This window comes from Atractosteus spatula, chromosome 12 (assembly GCF_055471065.1).
Source record: "Atractosteus spatula isolate fAtrSpa1 chromosome 12, fAtrSpa1.hap1, whole genome shotgun sequence".
Classification (NCBI taxonomy): domain Eukaryota; kingdom Metazoa; phylum Chordata; class Actinopteri; order Semionotiformes; family Lepisosteidae; genus Atractosteus; species Atractosteus spatula.
The window spans coordinates 36,497,829-36,517,361 of NC_142717.1; the positions used below are offsets into that span (position 1 = coordinate 36,497,829).

At 42.6% G+C, this 19,533-nt stretch overlaps 1 protein-coding gene across 1 annotated transcript; it reads right to left on the reverse strand.

Moving 5' to 3' along the window:
* Positions 1–248: 248 nt before the first annotated feature.
* LOC148822982 (collagen alpha-2(VI) chain-like) lies at positions 249–17,934 on the reverse strand. Its single transcript, XM_088929259.1, has 28 exons — positions 17,829–17,934; positions 15,909–16,504; positions 14,970–14,990; positions 14,562–14,627; positions 14,410–14,463; positions 13,481–13,525; positions 13,355–13,381; positions 13,239–13,265; positions 12,521–12,565; positions 12,338–12,391; positions 11,671–11,733; positions 10,733–10,795; positions 10,584–10,637; positions 10,451–10,486; positions 8,693–8,755; positions 8,533–8,595; positions 7,506–7,568; positions 6,884–6,946; positions 6,386–6,436; positions 6,257–6,292; positions 5,694–5,756; positions 4,095–4,157; positions 3,598–3,633; positions 3,463–3,508; positions 3,007–3,159; positions 2,036–2,482; positions 1,905–1,943; positions 249–1,097 (listed from the first exon to the last, which is right to left on the reverse strand). The coding sequence occupies exons 1-28, from the start codon at positions 17,929–17,931 to the stop codon at positions 490–492; spliced, it is 3,048 nt and encodes a 1,015-aa protein (XP_088785385.1). The 5' UTR covers positions 17,932–17,934; the 3' UTR covers positions 249–489.
* Between the last annotated feature and the right edge of the window lie 1,599 nt (positions 17,935–19,533).

A 19,533-nucleotide genomic window follows, 5' to 3' on the forward strand; every position in this document is an offset into this window, starting at 1 on the left:
AATGCTCTTCTTGATTTACTTTAGTTATCCACTTTATATTTATTAAATTAAGTTCCCTGAATGATGAACAAAATCCAAAAAAAAATTACAAAGCTGAAGTCCGCTATAGTTTTGTTTTTTTAACAGAATAACTATCCAATATTTATGACAGACAACAACACACCTAGCTTTGACAAAAGACAATTTGGTAATCTAATATTCCTATGCTACTCTTTTAACTTGAAGAAATAACACTTATGTGAGTAAATGTACAGATTTAAGATGAAGCTTTGCCAAGTAAATAAAGATATGATAATGATTTAATTTTCTTCAGTGAACGGGTTTGGATAATTACCTGGTATGTACTGAATAGACAGATAGAAAAAAGTGCGGCAGTTCTTTCATTAGCGCTAGAAGCAGCGTTGCAATGTTTACATTAGCATTTGCATATTTGAATGCTGAACATATGACATATACAACCTGGGCTGTAAAGGGGACATCACTCTTAATTTAGCCAAGAAAATGTGCGATGTGTTTGACGACCCTTGTAGACATCAGGTCACTGTAGCGCCTGAAACGCAAGATCGAGGCGCTGTCGTTGAAAACGAGCTGCAGTAACCGGCCGTGGTCAATATCGGAGCCGACGGCAATCGCGGTGCCGACTACATTTGCCTCCCTCATCGCCCGGATGCTCTCTTCCATCTTGTCGTCACTGGTCACGCCATCCGTGATGAAAACGAAGGATATCTCCGCGTGTTTGCGCATCTCCCGGAAGCGGCCGCCCCGGCCGTTCACCAGGCTGCGCACGGCGAAGAGAATGGCGCTCCCCAGGGCGGAGGAGGAGTCGCGGTACACGGCCCGGGAGGCCAGGGAGCTCACGCCGGCGGCCCTGTGGGAGAACTCCAGGAGCACGTCCTGCTCCTGCTCGCCCCCGTACTGCAGCACCGCCAGGCGCGCTCCCCTGTGATCCGTTTCCCTCGGCGCCAGCCTGAGCGCCAGGGAGATCTGCTCGACGAAGCGCAGGGCGGTCACGAAGTTGTCGGCTCCCATTCGCTCCGAGCCGTCGACGAAGAACAGGATGTCCACGGGCCGCTGGACGAGAGGAGCCACGCTGAGTCCTGCAACGACAACGAGAATGACACCAGCCTGTCGTATGAAATGTGCAAACGCAGCTTGAATGTTTGCTGGAAACAAATATCCTTTTAGGGCATGTTTTCTGATGACTAAGTGCCGTTCCAATTACTTCATATGGCGAGAGAGATCAAATCACAGCCAATACTCATTTGTTGTGTTTTTAATATCTCTTCTTCCATCACATGGAGCATCAGCTTTAAAACAGCTGGTTTTACTTTTCTGTAGTTTGTGACTGGTTACCGTCGTTTTCAAAACACCTTGAATTCCCCCGGGGTTCTCTAATGAGAGCAATGAAAATTAGTCGCGATGTTAATGAGTTGAGAAGTCTTTCAATGAAAAACAAAAATCCACATTTAAATTTCAAGCATCTTTCACTGAAGTAAGTGAATTGGATATATGAGTAAAGGATCAATGAGCTTGGATATCAAGACAAATTTAAAACATTAACCAATTCCTCTGAAATCAAGTTAAAACTGCAGTACATTCTTAAGTACTTCTAAAGTTTAGTAAGTCTAAAGAAACAGGAACAACTAATGTTACAGTTCCTGCACGGTTTTATAAAACTGCACATTAAATCAATAAAATGGACATTTTTCAAGTAGTGTATCATTCTTAAAAAATCATTCTTATAATTTAGAAAAAAAGTGAATGTATTTTGCACCACATCTCAGCATCAAAATAAAAATGAACATTCATCATGACACGTAAATTTCCAGGAATGTCACATTTCTTCGGACTCAATTAAAAAATGAAAATGTCCAAAAGCTACGAGAAATTCCACTGTTTCTTACCCGAGGCACACTTCAGGTCTGGGCAGATATGATCCGGCTCTGAAATATTGTAAATGAGGCGTGGTTACAAAGCTGTCAAAACATGGGATGTACACAAAACCAGTCAATGGAAGAGGAAGGAAAGAACTTACCCGGGCAAAGGATTTGTTCAATTTCCTCCAGAAACTCTTCAGCGGTCAGCTCGGCGTAAACGCTGAGAGTCTTCACTCTGTCACTCGTGTCGCAGGCGATTTTCTCCAAGGACTGCCTTTCGGCGCTGGTGTCGAACATGTCACCGATGGCGATGGCGTACACCTCCACGCCCCCGCAGAGGGCTCCCAGGTTGTCCACGTCCTTCGGGTCGTACCGGCCGTCCGTGATGACGATGGCGACCACCTTGGTGCCGGGCCGCCGCCCTGGCATGATCAGCCGCTCGTACGTGAACTTCAGGGCCGAGGGAGTCCAGGTCCCGCCCGCGATCCACTCCATCGCCTTGACCTTGGCTTTGAACGAGGCGACCGAGGTCACTTCCGGGTCGTCCATCCGTATGGCCTGCACGGCCCCCTGGTGGCTGTACTGCACCACGCCCAGCCGGGAACCTGGGCGCACGGGGCAGAGGTCTGAGTGGCGGGTTTGTGCTGTGACAGGTGACGTTTCGCCACAGCAGTGCAAATGGTCCAGAATTGTCTGTGCTTTTGATTCCACTGTCAAACACCTTCATTAGCATTTTAAAGTTTTGGTCACCAGAAATGCCCTTTTTCTGTCAGAGCTATATAGCTCTCTTTTAGTTTCTTCATTAAAGGCATTTTTCAGACTCTGTCGAGTCCTGTAGTCCAGATGTCACCAGTTCAGATCAAGGTTATTAGCCCACTGAGACTTATAACTGCATTTACCACCTGGTTGCACACTGCCAGAGCTTCGTGGGTAGGCTTGTGTTGGCCAGGGTATTCCTAGACTTTGTTTTTCATTAAACATGTGTGGTTGGATGCCTCTTTTTCACTGCTGTGAAGTTCAATTGGGTTCCCCACACAGTGGATCACAGTTGACAAAATTGCCAGCATGGGCATAAAAAGACAAACAAACATAAACCCAACATTTTACAAGAAACTGACCATCTCCTTACCTGAAATGTCAGAAACATTCTTAGACATTTTTCCCAGTCGGTTGGCAACACTGATGACAAAGTTTTTAGCAAGGCTGAAGTTCGTTTTCCCAATACTTTCAGAGCTGTCAATAACAAACACAAGATCCAGGGGCCGGCATAGTTTTTCACAGTCTGTTGGAGGGAAAAAAAAGGAATGTACAACTTTTACCTTTAACATAAATAATGTATTCCTTTTACCATTACCAGTTCAAGATTTCTTCACCAACACCAGGCTCCCACAGCGTATTATAACCTGTAACAAGCTCGATGTTTCTGGACTGTATTTCCGCACACTTTCACACAGTATCTAACAGATACACTAACAAAAATGAGAATTGTTGTATTATTTGTAAGACAAAAGCCATAAAAATAACAAGGCAGATTACTTTTAAGATGGGGCCAGTCTGTGAAGACAGGGGGGGAAAAAAGTCTCACCACAACAGCCGCATGTCTCTCTGACATATCCCATTATTTCACAGTCCTGGTGAGAGAATGCAGAGGGGTCACATGGGTGAAGCTCAATACAATGCGTCTTTGAACAGGATGGTATTTGCAAGAAGTGAAACTCACCGTTAAACCAGAGCGTCCTCGAGTACCCGGCACACCCTAGGATACATTAAACACGATCAAAAACTTTATTGTGTACACAAAGATTGAAAAATACATGGCGTGCTTTGTCGTGAATAATTAAGCACTCTAAGCTGTAAGCACTGGTTGGTGCTGCAATTATTAGTTGTGACAGGTGGATCGAAAATACTTTCAGGAATACATACAACATCCAGACTGGACTGCATTTTCTGCAAATCAAAATGGCACTGTTAATGATAGGAAACATTTGTAGATAACGCCACATGGAATGCTGTAACTGCTAAGAGTCTAATCATAGATGCTAAACGGCACGTCTCACTCATCGCCTCAGAAAAACTCGCACACAACTCAGAATAACTTTTCATTCATGGGTTCGATCCATTCAGTAAAACCGGACCTAATTTATTACGAAAACTCTGCTACATTGCTGGCTCTTTCAGAAGGGGGGCCCTCTGCTGTATTTCGGAGAGGAGACTCACCGGTGGCCCCGGCTGACCCCGCACACCTCTGTCTCCCGGCTCACCTTCGGGCCCTGGCTCCCCCTGTGGCCAAGAAAGAATTAGGTTTTCCCTCTGTGACTCAACTGCAAAACCGTATTCTCCCTGGCGGCCATTTTTAAACTGCTTTAAAAGCTTGCAGCTCGGCCCAGACATATGAAAGACCTTGAAGACCGTGACTTCCCTCTTCTGTCTTTTTACTACTTTTTTCTTTCTTTTCCCTTTTTTTTCTTTGCTTATCTCTCCCAAATCTCTGGTTTCCTTTTTTCTACTCCTTTATTCCTGTTTTTATATTATTTTTGGATTAATACAGTTTGTTTAGGTACCAAGTCTTTCATGCCATGATGATGGTTCACGTTTGTTCATTATTGTACGTGGTACCACACAATATTCTTTCTTTTCCTTGAAAAACCAAGAAACAAATTGACCATAAGAACACACATCAGCTCACTGGCAATTCTCTGCGACTCAGTGGTGAGCCAGCTGTGATTTGGCTGTACCTCAACCACTGCAGTATATTGTTCTGGGCTCTAAGGGCTGGATCTAAAATAACCTGTTTAACATGAGTGCAGAACTGCACAAAACATCAAGTAAAAGAAATATCAAGTCAAAGAAAACCCTAAACAACCTTACGTTGATGCAGAATTTACAGTCTACACCGCAGGATGTAAACCTCCCATCAGCACCATGAACTGATCGGAATTTCCCAGTTTATAATTGGTTGGAAGTGTGGAGATAAACCAGCAGAATGTTTTACAGACAGACTATTCTGTGAAGCCTGGTGGAGCTAATGTCTTTCCTTTGGTATATATGGTCACCTCTGGAACTAGATCACTGATCTTTATTGTTGATGTAACTAATGATGACAGCAGCCGAATGACATCTGATGTTTATAGAAGCATTCAGTCTGCTGACGTAGAAGAAAATGCTTCCACACGTATTGGGTGGCACTTCACCATGTAGAACGGCAGTGACCCAAAACATACACCCAATGCCACCAAGGAGTTAAATAGGAGAAAAAGGTAAAAACTCTTTGTCTAGCCATGTCACCCTCCAGAACACGCAGACATATTACACTGAAACAAATGTGAACTCAGAACACCCCTGAAAGCAGCTGCAACAAGGGCTCAGATGACTGCACAGAGAATGCGTCACTGACAACATGCAATTATTTCCTCAAAGGTATACACAGCCAAACCCAGACTTTTACACTTTGAGATGCACTCACAGCGTGCCCAGGCATTTGAAATAACTGAGCTGATCAAAAAAGTATGTTTTGGTTCTTATAGGATACGAATTATGTGCATGCAATTACCCAACAAATAAATATAAAAAGGTAATTTATGCAATTAGCTTAAGCCTATAAATTCCAGTGTTCAACACGTGTGTGTTTCTTTGCATATTACAAAGATTAATAAACTCTTCACAGCTTCAAACAACAATAAGAAACTAAGAATGCAGCAGGTGATGTCAATGTCTTCTGGTGGATGTGCATCACAGCGTAACAGGAGACATTGTGAACAGAACCGTCAATCAGTGTGTCTCTGCACTGCCCTTCTCCAGCACCAGCCTGTCACTTACTGGCTCTCCCTGTGCTCCTTTGGGTCCTTGGGCTCCCTTGTCTCCATAGTACCCTCTGGAGCCCTGGAACACAGATTGATTTACATCAGCCTTTGAGCAGGAATGACACACCGGCTGGACGGGCATGTTTTTCTCTCTTCACACACCTGCAAACAGGAGAGTTCAGGCTCAAAGTAAACTACATGTTGTAGTTTCTGTCATGGAATTTGTTCCATTTCTATGAATAAAGATAAAATAATAAAGGTCGCAATGTAGTATCCCCACCCCCAACTCACCAAACACACTCACACTGCCCTGAGAAGCCCAGGGTGGAATCACAGCACTGTCAGGGAGCAAATGTCCAGCTCTGTGCTAAGCAGGAAATAGGGCACTGTGTCTCCTAAGAGCCTTTGGGGAACTCCTTCCTGCGCTGCACAATGAAACAGTCAGTTCAATGAGCCTCTTACCGCTCAACATGCTTGATGACCTTCCTGCATCCCACAGTGAATCACTGTGCAGAACAGAACAGAGACTCCCGCTTGATAATTAGAAATATGGGCGCACATTTTTTTCTGTCATCTCACCTGCAGTCCTGGTGAGCCTGGATCCCCTCTGTCTCCCTGACAATAATCAGAAAAGGAGGCTTATTCAGCTGCAGAAAACATCAGCAAAACATCACCAATTTTACATCACATACTTCCATTACACCATACCTGTATTCCTCTCGGACCCACAAAATTGTACCCATCTTTTCCTTGATCCCCCTGAAACACACAAAGGCAGAATCCCAGCTTTATTAATGCTGTGCATGGCTTTGCAAGCGTTCTGTTGACTCTGTTATTTCAAATTGCAGAAAATCTACAGCAGAGGACTGGCCTATTAAAATGAGCATCCCCAGACAGCTGCTTTTCCTGCATGACTTCACCTCAGGCCTTGCACAATGCAGAAGCCTAAGCTATAAATATAACTATAAATCACAACAGAATAGCAAATCCAAATTAACTTAGTGAAAAAGACCATCTCTTTCTGCCCTTTTATTTCTCTTTGTGTGTGTGGCCTCTCTGGGAAAGCTACTGAGGTTTCCCGCAACAGGAAACCCATTATTTCCATTGTGTTTGCTCTGTAAGCGATTTGGGCATGTTAGGCTGCAAGGCTCAGGCTTGCCACTGCACGCTCTGTGTGTGGAGTCAGTGGAAACACGCAGAACTCACCTTGGCGCCTGGTGCCCCCGTGTCTCCTCTGGGTCCTATATTACCTTCCTCCCCAGGAGATCCCTAACAAAGACAGATATTCAGCGTTTAATAAAATCCTTTAAACAGCTCAAAGAGAACCTTACTGTATATTTGTCCATCAGAAGAAAAACATGAAGGTGAAACTGACTTGAATTCTGAGTCCATTATAGTGCAATATCATGATTTGATAACTTGAATGCGATGTAGAACGTACGACACACAAGTGAATTAAAAAATGACTTCTGTGTTATGTTATAACTTTGCCTTTTAATGTCTTAAAACATACAACCTACTCCAGAAGTACTACTGACAGAAAATGAGACACAGCAGATAATTTTGAAGGTCTTCCATGTCTCAACACACTGAATTTGCACCGCTATTTGTATATCAGTGTTTGTGGCTTTTTTCCCTGAAGTCAAGTGTGCAAGATCTCTAATTAAGGTAAATCTGCTAAGGTACAGAAAGACTGCGAATTTAGGAAAGTCCTTCTCATAGAGCAGTAAGAATACACCTGTGCAGTGAGTCAAACATTTCATTCTTTTGTATAACTGCTGGAATTGAAACGACACCCTTACTTACAGAAGAGGTTTTCACTACTCACACGCTGTCCTGGAGCACCACTTTCTCCAGCTGTACCTCTAACTCCTGGGAAACCCGGAGGCCCCTGGGAAAATTGATAGAGTAATAATTAAATTAGTGTTTGAGCCTCCCGACGTCATCACTGATATCAACACCTTTAAACTAACAACCGCCAGATGTTTTTTTCATCCCAGCTTATTGTTTTCAAATGTGGGGCCAATTATTATTTTTGTCTTTGTTCCCCACTCCAGTCCAGAAGTGCTGATTGTTATAAGGGTTGTGGACAGTGCTTGACAGGTCTGAGGTTTACTAAAACCCAAATGTTCTGGGTGGGCCAAATGGCCTCCTCTTGTTTTGAACCATTCCTATCAACTCAATTTTACCACTCTTGAATACCAACAGCCTGGGAGAGGTAAGTAATGCATCCGTCTCTCACAATTTCACTGTCCACAGTCCAAAGCCCACAGAATTTGGTTCAGAAGCTCACAGGTGCCTGGCAGGTCGCAGCGAAAGGTCACAAGGGTTGTCGTTGCTATGGAAACTCCCCCTGCTGTCCTAAGCCCAGCCAAATCCAGTGCAACAGGGCTCAGCGCGTTGAGGGGGAACAGAGGTGATGAGACCTGCCTCCGAAATCTAGGCAGTGGTTTCAATCCCCCACTGTCTGGTTTGCGCGGAGCCCATGAGCGACCAGGATTGAATCCCAGCAGGGGCAGGGAGAGTGACTCTTGTCACACCAGCAGCACTTGCCCAAACCCTTTTGCATCTTTGGTCTTTTTGAGGAATTCTGGTTACAGTGGACTGATGGCATGGCCTAGTTCCAGAGTGGCGATATTTCATGCATGAGTATTTTTGTTGTTTTTTTTTCAAAGATCTTACAGTAAGTTAACTTCAAACGTTCCAGCACAGTTTCTGTGTTGATAAGGAAAGAATCAAAGCCTGTGGGCTGCATTGTGTATTTCACGTCAACAAGCTGGCAAATGACACTGGGAGGGTCAATATTTATTTACCTCACTTTGGGTCGATTATGGTTGGAATCCAAACTCACTCACCGAGACTCCCTTATCTCCTAGTTTACCAGGTAGTCCCCTCTCACCCTCAGGGCCTAATTCTCCCTAAAACACATGACATAATCAAAGGATTGTAGTCTTTACGATTTCAAACAAGCAAAGAGAATCAGCCTGCAACCACTTTCAAAATTATGTACTGTACCTTATCTCCTTTGCCCCCGGTTGTACCCTGTGGTCCAGTTGCTCCACTGTCACCTCTCGTGCCCTGAGAATTCAAGTTCAGCAGGTCAACAACAGTGCCTCTAAAAGTCACTGCTCAGTCGTTTTAGCAGAGCAACAGGCACTTCGCCACAGAGTTTATTTAACTGTTACAACATAAGAGCAGTTACAAAAATACAGAAGGCCGTCTGGCCTATCTTGACTGTTTAGTAGTTTGTAGTTCATTGATCCAAGGAACTCATCCAGTCATTTCTGGTAGTAAAACAGAGCACCAGATTCAGCAACATGGGTGACTACCTTGTTTCATATCCCCAACCACCCTGTGTGTAAAGACATGCCTCCAGGTCTCAGGTTTAGAATCATTTCCACTTGTAACCTGTGCTCCGCGTTGCTGAATTGCATACCCTGACTTCTATCAAGAGTCCACTAGATAATATAGGAATAAATTAGCTTCTGAAAAAAGCAAAAGACCCTGATGAGCTGAATGTCTCCCACTCATTTGTAAGTGTTCTTATCTTGTCATGTTAACAAAGAAAGACAGATTCAGTCATAGTTAACAAAAGCAAACTTTAACCGCAACAGTTCTCTTCAGAGAATACAAACTGATTTCTCTCATGTGCTTTCTTGGAAACAGGTTATTTGAGCTTTTATCTAGGACAGAATTCAGCCAACGACTATAATTCGTGGTTCTGTATTTGTACACCAGGAATCAATGAGCAGGTAGTTTCTATTACTTCTGGACTTCATCGTGATAGTAAGGGCTTAACTTTGCATTAAATAGATTGCAAAACTGGATAAAAAAAGATGTTTTGAAGAGAAGTGCTAAAGCTAAAAGCTTAGAGGTTAAACTGTATACTTTTTTTTCTGCTGTATTTTACAAAACATCATACCCTCTTACACAAAATGAATGTTTGAACCTCTGGGAAAGCCTTAAACCCGTGCATTACATTTCCAAGATTCCCATATTATCCGTATAATGTCTCTTTTCTTATATCAGGACAGGGTGAGTGATATTTCTTTCCTTTCAACAGCTTCCTCCTAGTAATCATAAGAGACGCATTTGGTCAGCAATGACGGTCCGGTAGGACAGAGCCACAGGTCACCTGTCGCTAAGGAGAGATAACACTTTTAAGATGTTGATGAATCAAGCAATTAATCCCTTCAGTTAAAATATCCACTGTCCTTGATGGATGAAGTGTATTTAGTCATAGATAATCTCTAAATTACTTGATTTACCAAAACACCCATTTAATTGTCCATTTCTTTAGAAACTGGTAATTTAATGGTGACCTACAGAATGCTCTGGACTGGGTTTCCCAGGACTTGAGGATCTAAGATCTAGTTACTAAGAAGATATCGTTAGGACAGTAGAAGATGTAGAAGTAGAAGATGAGTCTCAGTTCGTTATGTCTCGGTTTTCAGATATGGCTAAAATAGTACTTGATTTACCTGACAAGGGAGATCTCCTTACACAAAGAAGCTTGATTCTAAATAAAGCAGGAGTATATATAAATCATTTGGCTGTGCATAGTGTGCTACAGGATTTAGGTCTTCAATAATTGTGAGGGAGTATTGTATATTTCATAACAGTGACCCAGTGACCTTCTGAAGGTGAAGGATGCAAGTTAGTAAGACATTCTAGAGCAGCACAGACATTGTTATTGACCTATTTACTGATAATCGTTATAGGTTTTGAGTTTTGAACCCCCTATGGGAAACAGAAAGTATATAGATTACTTACAATATCGCCTGAATCACCAGGAAGCCCCAGCGTTCCCTGATAATGAAAATAAGGATTGATGGTAGTAAAGTATATTTATTTTGACTGACAGAAAAGTTTTAATTCTAAACATAGACCTCATAATGAAGGTTACCTTTTGTCCCTTTTGCCCCGGCACACCTGGATATCCCATGTAACCGATGATGCCCTGTGTAACAGACAGAAGTCTTTATCTCCTAAGCACTGTTGGGGGATTATTATCTCGTTTGAAAGGGTGACACTGAGGCACGCTCCGAACTCTACCTTTCCTCCACTGTCTCCCTTACTGCCCTGGGCTCCCGGTCTGCCACTCTGCCCAGCGACACCCTGAGATGAAAATATTTGAAAAGATAATTCTAGATTATTAACTGACGAAGGGCGCAGCACCTATCAGCTCCACTGCCGGCGCTCTGACTGGTGACTCTGACACGGAAATGCTTCTGGGATTTTGTCACCAAAATTCACACGACAAGCAAAGCGAAGAGAACTAGAGCAGTACTTACATATGAGTGGCTGAAATAGATATACTGTAGACATCAATACTTTCCAAAACAAGGTGCATTCGTTTCTGGTGACTTGTCAGCTTTAATTACATTGCATTTCTAGTTAAAGTCTATAAAAGTCTATATTTATATTAAAGAGTGAGAGCTGAGGCCCTGGGTTCAATTTCTGAGCTGTTGTGCTGTCTGTATGGAGTTTGTATGTTCTCCCCATGTTTGTTTCCTCTGGGTGCTGTAATTTCCTCTCGCAGAGACTGGTAGGTTAATTGGTTTCTGGGAAAGTTGGCCGTGGTGTGAGTGTGTGAGTGTTTGAGTGTCTGAGTGCCCTGTGATGGATGGGCGTAATGCCCAGGGTGTATTTTGCCTTGTACCCATTGCTTGCCAAGGCTCCTGAATTGAATTGGATGAAGTGGTCAGAAAATGGATACAGCAGGTCGGTTAGAGATTGATTTTGTAATGTTACCAGGCTTGAAGATATTCAAAATGAGGTACTCTTCTTCTTTGTCAAAATGAGTTGCTGGAAGGGAGCAAAATATCCATTGACAGATGTGGGTATTAGATTTTCTTCAGAAAGGTGGCAAAATAATAGATGAACATCACTACTGACATTTCTCTCAGGAATAACTTCAGTAAAACAACTGCCAAGGCCATTCCAGACAGCAGAAAGAGTGAACAGTTCGATCTGAATGGTCTCCGGTGTACCTTTTCTCCAGGTTCTCCTGCCTCACCCTTTATTCCAAAGTCACCTTGTAGCCCAATATCTCCCTGTCAGGAGCAGAAGGTTAAAACAGTCATAAAAAGTGAACTGAAACATTTTTCTTGCCCTACGCTGAAGGAGTGGATTTGGTTCAGACAAATGCAAGCCAGTTTTGTATGTTCACGGAACAGATACTAGTTTTTTCAGTTTCCTGGTCTTTTAATTTCTTTATTACATATCTAATTGTATACTGTTACTGTTTTTGTCCCCATTGTTATTGACTTCAGCCTCCTAATATACCCACAGCCACAGTTCCACAAAAATCTTCTTGAACCCGAGGAGTGTGAACAATAATCTAATATTTTTGGCACAGAGTATTGTTAAAGTGGTTTTGTATAATGCACATTACATATTTACCCACTACATCACACACTTAATGGACACAGGAACTTAGTACAGTATCTAAACTTCAATATACAGCTTGTCAGAAGGTGTTAGAGTTAGCTATGGATACATATCTCACAATTTCTCTAAATCAACTGATTTCTTGGTCTGATATTCTGAAGAAATAGATGCAGTTAATTGCAATAGCTCAATATCAGCAGGATAGGACTGATTTTTCTGGGGACATCCAATGAGATTAGTCATTAATCTAACGAATTTCAATTTTACCTGCATACCAGGGTCCCCTTTGCATCCAGGAGTACCTATTGTGCCGAGCTTCCCCTTTGAACAGAACAAAGAAAAACAATTAGCAGTGTTTGTGAATGCTTCAGCATAGGAGAATAGGAGAACATAAAAATAGCGATAATATGTTTTGAAAATACGAACAATGATTAATAAAATATTTTTTACCTTCACACCATCAACACCGTTGTACCCAGGTGCTCCAGGTTGTCCCTTGAAAAGATGAAACAAACTTAAAACTCGTTCGAACAATAAGATGAACGCTACAGAACAAGGAATCCAGGGTATTGTTTTCTTTTCGTTGCTTGCACGAAATACTTTTCAAACACAGATTCCTACAATACTGGTAGCTGCGATTTTAAAAACGAGACAGCAGTGTATCATAACGTGCAGGGCTTTAGACACAACTAATAAGACTGAAAAATGTACTGCAGAGAACATATCTTGTCCCAGTAACATCTTCAGCGGGATAAATGCCAAACGACACTACAAAATTATTTTTACTCTTGCCGGTTTCGCTGCATAGGAGAGCGTTTTAGCACAAAAGATACATTTTTATTTCAAATTGGGTACTTAATACTATCAGTGCCTTGCAGAATTTTCAATGTGTTTTTATTACTTGTATCGTTTTGTTTCAAAGAGCACAGTATAGTCACATACGTTTGTGAGTCTATCCATTAATGGAGCAAATAAACTATTGTATAAATGCTCTCCGTCTCTCCTGCCTGTCACTAATACCATATTTCACCACTCATACAATTCTACATTTGCAAAGAGAGTTTTTCTTTAATCCGCTTGAATTATATGAAAAAAATAAACGGACCATTACACAGCTGCGCTTTCCTATAGTTTTAAGGAAATGTTCTATGTATTAAAACAAGCTTACCTTCAAGCCTGGAGTGCCAATATCTCCCTGTGAAAATAAATAAAGAAACAATATATAGGTTACATTTCAAAAGGTTTAATATTATGAAATATTATACAATGAAATGTATACCTTACCTTTTCTCCTTTAAGGCCAGGATTCCCCTGAAAATTGAATGGTGAAAAAGTCAAAAACAAATTAATTTAACCAGTCTATAATTATTGTATTATATCCATTTTCTAAGCCATATAAGTCATACATACCTTAGGCCCAGGCAAACCTATAGGACCTTCTATTCCAGGATCTCCCTGAAACAAAATTGATGAAAATCATTAATGCGGCTTTTAAGATATTTAGTAAAACTAAATATAATAAGTTTGTTATTAAGTTTAAATGGAAAGTTTTCAATTGACAGCATGGTTTAATATCTGAATCCTGAGAAACTGAGTACAAAAAGTGAGAACCAGGGGGCGGAGTGGTGGCTCTGTGCCTGTGGCCTAAAGGTTGCTGGTTCAAATCCCGTGACTGGCAGACAAACTGTACTATGTTGGGTCCCTGAGCAAGGCCCTTAACCCCAACTGCTCTAGGGGTGCTGTACAATGGCTGACCCTGTGCTCTGACTTCAAGCTTCTCTCCCTGTCTGTGTCTCATGGAGAACAAGCTGGGGTATGTGAAAAGATTAATTCCTAATGCAAGAAATTGTATATGGCTAATAAAGTGATCTCTTATGGCCTTTTTCAGTGCGAGTCCCCCTCGTTCACTGGAGATAAGTAGAACTAATGCGGCTCATGCCGATGTCACTGCCGGCCACTGTTTCTCGGCAAGCTAAGGACCTCCTGACTGTCCGCTAACTCCGGGAAGACTTCGTCCTTTTTGTACACCCCTGTCCTCATAGCACAGCCTAGACCTATAACCTAGGTATGTCTGGACTGTAGAGATCTATTTGTGTCCTGAATGAGCCAGCTGGCAGCCAGCCTCAAAAACATTTTATTTTTAAAAAATCTTTCTCATTTTCAAAACAGCTTTCCTTTCCAGTTTAATTTTTTACGTTTTGAATCACAGGTTGCTGCAGATTCTTAAGAGGTAATGGGTCCGTCCCTCTACTGACTCTATCACATCAGTGAATCAAGGCAGCAGCCCAGCAGCTCATGTAAACACAGTGCTCTACTCAAGAAGGTACAATTGATCTCACCCTGTGTCCTAGGGCCCCCGCATCACCCACAGGACCAATGCTTCCTTTAGCACCCTGGACAAATTAATCACAAAACATATATATATCAATTGACAGCTCAAATGAAACTGCAAAATAGAAATAAAAAACAAGTTTATTCTTCTTATTCTCACCTTTACACCCTTCAATCCTTTAGGGCCATGTGCTCCTTCACTTCTCAGGCACCCTTGTTCTACACACTAAGAATAAACATGAAAAGCACCAATAAATGAATCTGTGTTCAAGCGAAAGCAATAGGGGCTGATTATACAATTGAGCTGCATGACATAGAAATGGTCTGTTAGATTAGATTTCCTTACAAGGATTCTTGGCAATTCCAGTTAGTTTTTAACAAAGGAGATACCTTTCTTACAAAGAGCAATTAGTTTTAATTGTTGGGGCAAACTACCTCAGCGGCAAGGGCTACAACACAGAGAGAGAAACTGCTTGTCCTGCTAGCATTGCGTCCCAGGATGCAAATACACCATACTGTTGTAAAGGGTTGGTACTGTAGGTCTCTGGGTATAAGAACATTTTCTCACCTCATATTCACCTTCTTTCACCTAAAGTGGGGGACAAAAAGACATTATTCCAGTTAGAGCACCAGAAGGAAGCAATAATATTCTCCCTGTCTTTGGTTTCCTCGCGCAGTCCATGCTGGTGGACATACTGGTGGGTTCATCGACTTCTGAGTAATTGTCCCTGGTGTGAGTGTGTGTGTGTTTGTATCTGTGTGTACCCTCCATTGGACTGGCGTCCTGTCCAGGGTGTATCCTGCCTTGAGCCCGGTGCTTGCTGGGATAGGCTCTGGCTCCCCTGTGACCCTGAACTGGAGGAAGCAGTTAGAAAATGGATGGATGGGAGAACAGAATCTGTGCCGTGCAGTGTCACATTCAGACCCTGGAGATTTCTGAATTGAAAGAGAAACTGAAAACTGGAGCACATCTGATCTCTCCTTCGCATTGCAAAAACACGTATTTCTAATGTCGCCTGGCTGCCACAGCAGTCTGTAAGTGCAATATGAAGCAGCCAAATACATTTAACAACATCCTTCCAGGATATTTTGCCATAAGTCTCTAAAATTAGCTGGGGGGAAACCCAAGTGACCAAGAGACCAAGAAGGATTAGACCAACATTCGTCCTCAAAATAACAAATCTAATCCCAGAATTCCCACGCCTGCCCGTATCAGAACAGCTGAGGGAGCAGGGTGGAGACTCAAAAGAGCTGGCAGCCCACTTTGTGATCTCCTGTCACAGCCTGAGGAACGTATGGCTGTATGTCTCTTAATAAAGTTGTACAGTATGTTTCATGTGATGTATGTACTGTTTGTACTGAAAATGTTGTGTTAATTGTATCTGCTTTGGTAACACTGTAGTTCACCGTTCAGGATGATGAAGCATGAATCTGTAAATTTGAATCTGTGTGCTTTGCATGTGTGTGCATGCTCTCACCCTCCTGTTCCTGGACACACATTACTTGCCATTGCGTCAGTGATCCTGTTGACTGCAGACTCCCGGGAGGTACTTGGGAAGGCTAAGTAGTCCTTGCGGTAAAGCTCGACAGGAGAACTCGCGATGTGCTTGAGCTCGTTCTCCATCGTGTCAGAGCTGGTCGCCACCACGAAGATCTTGATCCCAGCAGCCTTGGCGGCCTCCGCGGCTTGCTGGACCCCTCCACAGGGGCTTCCTGTGATGTGGCCGTCCGTCAGGACCACGGCAAACTGCAGGCGATGCCTGCTTCCCAGCATTTCTCTCTGCACCTGCTCGGTCATGTTCCTCAAGGCGCAGTCGATGAAGGTCCCCCTGCCGATGTAGCTAATAGCGTTCACCCTGGCCAGGAAGATGGAAGCTTCGCTGGTGACCTGACTGAAGACTTCCACCCGGTCGGAGAAGTGCAGCCCGCCATAGGACCACTGGACCTGCTTGGCTAGCAGGGTGGTGGACTGCAGCTTCTGCACAAACATCCTCAGGAAGACCTTCAGCTCCTCGACCTGGCTGCCCCATGGGTACTCTTTGAGGGCGACGCTCTCCGAAGTGTCGATGGTGAAGTACACGTTGATGGGGCAGTCCTGCATTCCTGCAGGAGAGCGGGGGGCAGGGACACTGGCATGAGACTGACGGCAAGGAGCACAAAAGGGAGCAAAAGGGCCAGAATTCACCAATGTTCGAGCTCACGCAGAAAAGCATTCATTTCAGGCACGATCCAACCCTGCAATTCATTTTACAGCTAATTGAAAATTATATAAGACATATTGTAAGGTAACTAAACTGGTCCTTTTTAAATCTCATAGGATAAGGGAGTAAAATAACATTAATGTAACCCAACAATGTTGCCATGTGGCTAGCTGATGACCCAAGTGCAATAGCCCAGTGAGGGCTCTGAGGGAGTTGGAGGCAGGAGGAGATAGCCGAACTGGGCTGGTGGACAGAGGCTGGCAGAGAACGTGGAAGCTGAATGGAGACGGGGTTCGGAGGGAAGGGGAAGGCAAATGCAGCTGGCAGGGCAGATGGAGACAGGTGGCTGCACCGCTGTACAGAAATACTGGCAGGGAACTGTGCCACTGGTCCAGTGCTGACGGACAGAAGAGGGTCAGGACAGACTGGGAATCCTCTGGGCAGGATCAGGCCCAGTGTACTTCAGGGAGGCAGGTTAGTAATGCTGAGCGCACTACCCGTTACAGAAGATAGCTCAATGACAGAACTCAGTCTCAGTGCAGAGCAGGGTTTAAGTAGTGTGGCCTGAAGAATAAAGCACCCGTTAGTTCATAGGGGGAGGCTGGGAGAACTGGGCCAAGCGAGTCCAAACAGCTCCAGAAGGAATGCATTTCCTCGTGGGAATACACTCATTTTCTGAGGAAACTGAAGACCGGGATGGCAAGCTCTAGCTCACTTGGGCAAAACAAGTAAGAATTATTTTTTCCAAAAACAATTTATCTAAAAAGAAATCCCATACTCTTCACCTCTGGTTTTGTGTTCCCCTACAGGAAATATGGTAATTAGCTCATTTTTTCATTTTACAGGGTTTTCAATTACAGGGTTTTGAAGTTTTATGGATCACTTATTAAAAATCACAGAACCAAAAGGGTGTTTTAATCCACTTGCACATTACTGTACACAAATAATTAGGATAACATCAGTAGAACAGCAGAAACGTATTATGGCACGTCAGTGAAAATATTCAAATTTCAAAGGGGCAATCAGATTTATTAACTGTGCATTACGTCAGTGCAGAAAACAGCTCATCAACAGTGCATACGTCATGCACTATTGTGTTTTAAAATTGACTGGGGGAAAAAAAAGGCTTCTCTATTCTCTATTCTACTTTCCATTTCTAGAAATACTGGATTGGTCCCTTAGATTTTCAGAGGTTCTACATGCTCCTGTGGTTAATAATTCCTCACCATTGACATTTCCTGGTCTTAAGAGCGGGTTTTCAGGAGCTGGATCTTGCACGGACAATTGCAGGGTCCACAGCAGGAAGGCAGTCTTGAGAAGGTCTTTCATGATGAAAACACAGACAGAGCTAGTATCTCTGTTGTCCCTGGTGTGATGTATCCTTTACCAGTGGCCTAATCCAGGCTGCGGAAAAGGATATTTTGAACTGTGAGCACAATGAAACACTGTACTGACCTGACAAAAGTTACTGCACCTAAATACACTGGATTTTTTTCTACAAAACATCGACATTGTTCATTGTTCATGACCTCTCATGGTTAGCTTAAACTGTTCAGCACCTCATTACTGCTTGATGACCCGCATCTAAGCTCCTTACAGTGTGTTTTATGTATCGCATGACTAACAGAGCTTGACATTGCATGAAACAAAGATTTTTTTTTTAATAAAATTGTTTTTCAGCCCTGGGAAATGTTTTTTTGATTACTGAGATAATGCTGCGCCTTTTGCATTTAAATGTGCCCAGTGTTTAACAGTGCATCGCTGTTTTAAAATTTAATTTTAAAGTTCTAAATTTATATTTTAAAATCCATTCTTCAAGGGTACATTGATAATTGACATGAAAAGAGAAATAAGAAAAAGACAAATGGAATTATGACATTAGACTTGAAAAAAAAACAGTCTTCAACTGCAAAGTGAATAAGACATTATCCATTCACCCGTTTCCAATTCAGGGTCGTGGGGGATCTGGAGCCTATCCCAGCAAGCAAGGGGTTCAAGGTGGGGTACCCTAGACAGGATGTCAGATCATTAGAGGGCAAACAAACATGCAAACACGAGGGCCTAATTTACCAGAAACCAATTAACCTACCAGTATGTCTTTGGACTGTGGGAGGAAACTGGAGCACCTGGAGGAAACCCACAAGAACACAGGGAGAACATGCAAACTCCACACAGACAGCACCCCAGGTCTGGAATTGAACCTAGGGCCCAGGTGCTGCAAGGTAGCAATACTAACTACTGTACCACCATGATCAGCCAGGGGTGATCATAAACAAGAAAATAAAATGGGAAATATGAAAAATGATAAAGGAACCAAATATTTTGAAATTTAAGCTCTGTTAATATGAGATATTTATAATTTAAAAAAAAAGAAATAAAATGTGGTTTCCATTTACAAAGAGTGCTTTATATATGCATTTTTTAATTTTTTCACCAAAGGCAGATTTAGCATGGTTATGATTCTAATAAAAAATTACAGGGTCCTAAAAATACCCGTTCCCTTGATTAATTCATGAGAAAATTAGGCATCCTGTGCTTTATGTAATTCAATCTTCAGAACCTACATTTTATCCTGATATGAAACTAAAAAAACACCTGATCTGCAGCTGCAATCTGGAGGGTGTGTCTTTATTTTTGTAATACCTGAGGCTGTTCATAGGCACATCGACAGTGTTGGAGTATAGTTTCTACTCTTTAAAAGCTTCAAAGTTTAGAAAAAAACAGATACATTGCCAGACCCTTGAAAATGCAGAAAAAGGCACTAATGTGATGCAGTTAAACATCACTAAAGAGTGACGCTCCAGCACACAGCATCAAAACACATGTTCAAGAAACTTTAAAATCCTTTTTTGCCAAATGAAGGCAGCAGGTTTTAAAAATTCCCATTTGATAAAGAAAAGAAAAGCAGAAAAGTGCACATAATCAACTAAT

What these genes read in the sequence shown, in the direction of transcription:
- LOC148822982 (XM_088929259.1), bottom strand. Translation starts at nt 17,931, where the DNA reads ATGAAAGACCTTCTCAAGACTGCCTTCCTGCTGTGGACCCTGCAATTG. An exon ending in GTGGTGCTCCAGGACAGCGT is followed by an intron (nt 6,947 to 7,505) that starts GTGAGTAGTGAA and finishes TGTCTTTGTTAG; the next exon opens with GGATCTCCTGGGGAGGAAGG. An exon ending in GAGGACGCTCTGGTTTAACG is followed by an intron (nt 3,509 to 3,597) that starts GTGAGTTTCACT and finishes TTCTCTCACCAG; the next exon opens with GACTGTGAAATAATGGGATA.